Source organism: Otolemur garnettii, unplaced genomic scaffold (genome assembly GCF_000181295.1).
Source record: "Otolemur garnettii isolate 467f Iridium unplaced genomic scaffold, OtoGar3 scaffold00134, whole genome shotgun sequence".
Taxonomy (NCBI): Eukaryota; Metazoa; Chordata; class Mammalia; order Primates; family Galagidae; genus Otolemur; species Otolemur garnettii.
Genome location: NW_003852529.1, coordinates 2,902,996 through 2,907,040, shown reverse-complemented (window position 1 = coordinate 2,907,040; position 4,045 = coordinate 2,902,996). Strand labels below are relative to the sequence as shown.

General features: G+C 56.4%; 1 protein-coding gene across 1 annotated transcript in view; it reads left to right on the top strand.

Annotated features, from left to right (window-relative positions):
* Positions 1-6: 6 nt before the first annotated feature.
* The window catches only part of GRK2 (G protein-coupled receptor kinase 2), a 19,499-nt gene continuing 15,460 nt past the window's right edge, over positions 7-4,045 (top strand). Inside the window, exon 1 of the mRNA XM_003798329.1 lies at positions 7-131. Within this exon, the coding sequence (XP_003798377.1) occupies positions 19-131 (113 nt within the window). The 5' untranslated portion in view covers positions 7-18. The remainder of the gene's footprint in view (positions 132-4,045) is intronic.

Here is a 4,045-nt window from a genome sequence, read left to right as displayed (position 1 = left end):
GGCAGCGCCGCCGCCAAGATGGCGGACCTGGAGGCGGTGCTGGCCGACGTGAGCTACCTGATGGCCATGGAGAAGAGCAAGGCCACGCCGGCCGCGCGCGCTAGCAAGAAGATCCTGCTGCCCGAGCCCAGGTGAGGGGGCGCCGCTTCGCGCCGTGCCGCGCGGCCCCGGTCCCCGGCCGGGCGCCCTGCCGGCTACTCCCCGCAGCCCGCGCCCCGAGACCTTGGCCCCACACTCGACCCCTCAGCCCCAGAGCGCCCGGGGCTGGCTCTTGCGACGCCCGCCGCTGATGCCCACGGGTCCGGAGCCCCGAGCTCCAGGCCCTGCGCGCCTGAACCCAGGGCGCTGCCGGCCCCCAGATCCCTCTCTTCTCTCCCTTCCTCACGCTCGGCCGGCTCCCCGGCCGCTGTCAGTCCCTGGCTGCTGCCTTCTCCCACAGGGGCCCGGCGCGCCCCTTCATCCTCCTCCGACCGAGCAGCCTTTGGTCTCCGTGGGGCTCCTCCACTCTGCGCGCCGCATTTACCCTGCCTGACCATCTCACCCATCCCTCTGCTGCCCCCGCTCCCAGCACCGCCAGCACCCCCCGTTTCCGCTACCCCCGCCTCACCCCCTTCCAGTCTACATGTGTGTGAGGTTTGAGGGGGACTCTTCCCTACTCCTGTGGGGTCACTGACCTGAGTTGGGCTGGAGAGTGCTCTCGGAATGGTGCTGAGGACCACCTGAGCACCCTGGTGTGGGTGCACCATCTCTCCCAGCACACCTGCAGCAGCTGGACCACGGTTGCCACCTGTCTGTGTGACAACTGATGTCATCACACCTGGTATCAAAGTTTAAACTCTTCAGCATGTAGGTGCAGACGTTTGCAGGATGTGAATTCTAGCTGTGGCGTGTGCAACATTGTGTGGCTGGTAAGGGTATTTTCCGGTTGTCTGAGCCTCTTAGCAGCCCATGGGATGGGTATCTGTGGTTTTGTTCCCACGGAACAGGTGGGGAACCTGAAGCCCCAGAAGTGTCACACAGGCAGCACCTGGCCACCAGATCAGGGCTTCAGACTTAACGCCTTCTACATTTTGTTGACTACTTGGGGCTGAGCTGGAGCCTGGATGTCCAGCATCTGTGACAGCAGATGTGCCCAGCACAAATCTTTGTGTCGTGTGGCAAAGCAAGTCCCAGCAACTCCTCACACATACCCGAGAGTAGGTTTGCTGATGCCCCAGTGGGCCTGCCCTTGTGCCGTGGTCTTAGGAGGAGACCTTAGGCAAGTCTCTTCCTCTTCTGGGACTCAATTTTCTCATCTGTGAAATGTGGGTTGTGTGAAATAAGAGCGGTGACTCTGCGGGGTTCTCAGCTTCCTTGGAAGTGGGCTGAAGCTGCAGGGGTGCCATGTCTATGGGTGTCACTGGCCCCCTCCTCTACTGGTCCTGCTTGCTGGGTTTCAGACTGACTGAACCTCAGACCAGGGACAGGAAAATTGGTCTGCATTTTGAGAAGGTTGTTAGGGGCCCCTTTTTGCTTAGACATTTGCAATCAGATTTCTCAAAACAGGAACCAGACTGACTGTCAGCTGGAGCTGTACAGGGAGCAGCGACAGTTAGAAGAAAAATGAGTTCAGAAATGACAAAGCCATGAGAGAGGAAACAGGGAGTCAACCTGTAGGGTTCAGAATGGCCAAAACCTCGAGACCCTTCTGTAGGAGCCTATGAGGTGTGAAGTGGGAGCCTTTCTGGAACTGGCATTTGGGTCATTTCCCCGGAATGCACCACTTCTGTGGGGCCCCACCTTGAGTTGGCTCCGCAGGTGTAAACCCTGAGAAACAAGCTGCTCTTTTCCTGTCCCCTTACCACCTGTGGTGTGGTGGTAATAGGAACAATGTTGGAACTTATAATAACTGATTGTTTACTTTGACATTGGTCATCTCAGTTCAACCAAAACCCAACTTTGAAATTGGGAAGGCCATGGCTTGCATGTAGTAGTTGCTCAAGAAATTCAGGGCTGTGCTAAGGCTCATTTGGTCCCATGTGAGGAGCTGGCGGGCTGTGAGTGTTAGCAGGAGGCCGAGAGCCAGGCTTCACGGTTTCTGTATAGGGTCGCAGCTGCTCTTGCCTGTGAAACAGACCTCGGCGCCAGGCCACCCTCTGCTTTATGCTTTGCACTCCCAGCGGGTCAGATGCCTCCTGCCCTTGATGGTAACTATGACCATATTTCATGTTTGTGTGGTACTTCCCAGTTTACAAAATGCTTCTTACTCCATTTTATCCTTTTCCCAACTGTAGGTAGAGGGCCAGGAGGCCATGTTCTCCCCATTGAATGGCTGGGGCTGGCCTCTCAGCTCAGACTTCCCAGGACTGGGGAATGGGAACAGTGGGTGCAGTGAGTTGGCACTGTGAGTTGGCACTGGGGCCTCCCCTTCTGTCACCCTATAGAATCCAAGGAAACAGACCATTTCCTGACCTTCTCATAGGAGGCAGCGTTTTGTAGCTGGGAGACAAGACAACAAGCTTCTCTTCTCCTGCAATACCAGCTCACCTGGGACTGGGCCTGCCTCAGTTTCCACCAATTGAGGGGGCTGTCCCCTTGCTCTGGAGTGTGCAGTCTGGGCCTCTGAGAAGGAGCTGCTGTCTTCCTTTCCCTGCAGCAGGCAGCAGCAGCCTTGTAATTACTGTCATTTGCTTAATATGACCGCGGAGGCCTTGCGTAATTAATCTCTGGGCTCCTCAGTCAGGAGGGACAGTCCCAGGAGGGACCCTGCCATCCCCAGTGACAGTGGCAGCCCAGGAGGGACCCTGCCATCCCCAGTGACAGTGGCAGCCCCGGCAGCAGATTGTGGGAGCCGGTTGCCTCTTGTTGCCTCTTGTAGCCTTCTGTCTTCTTGACTATTTCCTGGTCCCTCCCCCCACCTTGAGTTTCCTCCTTCCTGCCCCTTTCTGGCTTCCAGCTCCCCAGACCCTGCTGCTGTTCCTCTGCTGTGGCTTGGCCGTTCCTGTTAACTCTTTGTAGCCAGGACTTCCTGCCTTGGATTTGTGGGGCCCCCAGCAGAAGCCCTGCTGTTTCCAACCAAACCCAGAACCTTCTGCACCAGTGGCAGCATTCTCCCTGTCCTGCCCCTAAAAACAAGATTATCTTTTTGGCAGTCATTCCCTCTGGGCCTTTGAAGCTGCTGCTGTTCCCCAGCAGGTCTCTGGGATGGCTTTTCCCATCTGTTTTCCTTTCCGGAGCATGGGGTTTCACAGGTTTGCATTAAGCCACTGCCGGCCATTCCAGGATAAATGGATCTGAAGGAGGTATGGGCTGCAGGTTGGGATCTGTGCAGGAGGAATGTGTCGCCCCAAATGATGGGTCCTGTTAATGCACAGTCAGGCCCTGCTAGTAACATCAGGCCTCTTCCCTGGCCCAGGTGGGCTGGCAGAGGGGCTGGGTGCAGGTGGCTGCTGCCTCCAGGACACCCTGCTTCTGCGAGGAACAAGCATAGCCTCCGTCACACCTGCCCTTTCTTCCTGGGCCCCTTACCTGCTGCCCCCCCCCCCCCCGTCGGTTTCTTCCACTGGATGGCATTTCCGCTAGTTATTTCTAACCTGCTTCAAACCAGACACTGAAAATTAGGGGCTTGGCTGCAGCTTTTTTTCTAAAACAATAACACCCTTTTCTGCTTTACCGCTTACTGGGTTTACACAGGCAGAAGTGAATTTTCTGGTATTAACATGTTGGCAGCTTTGTTTGCTGACTTCAGAAACCAGCCTAGGTTTGGGCTAGGGGATAGCCTAGCCTAGTTCCTCCTGGGAACTCCAGGGGAAGGAGTTCTGGAAGTTCTTGGTGCATGTAATGCAATGACAGATTGCAGCAGGGTGTGGGCGCTCACGTCATGTTTGTAAAGAGGCCATGACATTCAACAGGGCCCTGTAGTGCCTGTTCCAGAGCATCCCCACAAGGGATCTTGGGCAGCTGTGGAACTGGGGGGAGGTGGCTCATGTGCAGGACCCATCCTTCCCTTTCCTCTTCTTTTTTTTTTTTTTTTTGAGACAGAGCCTCAAGCTGTCCCCCTGGGCAG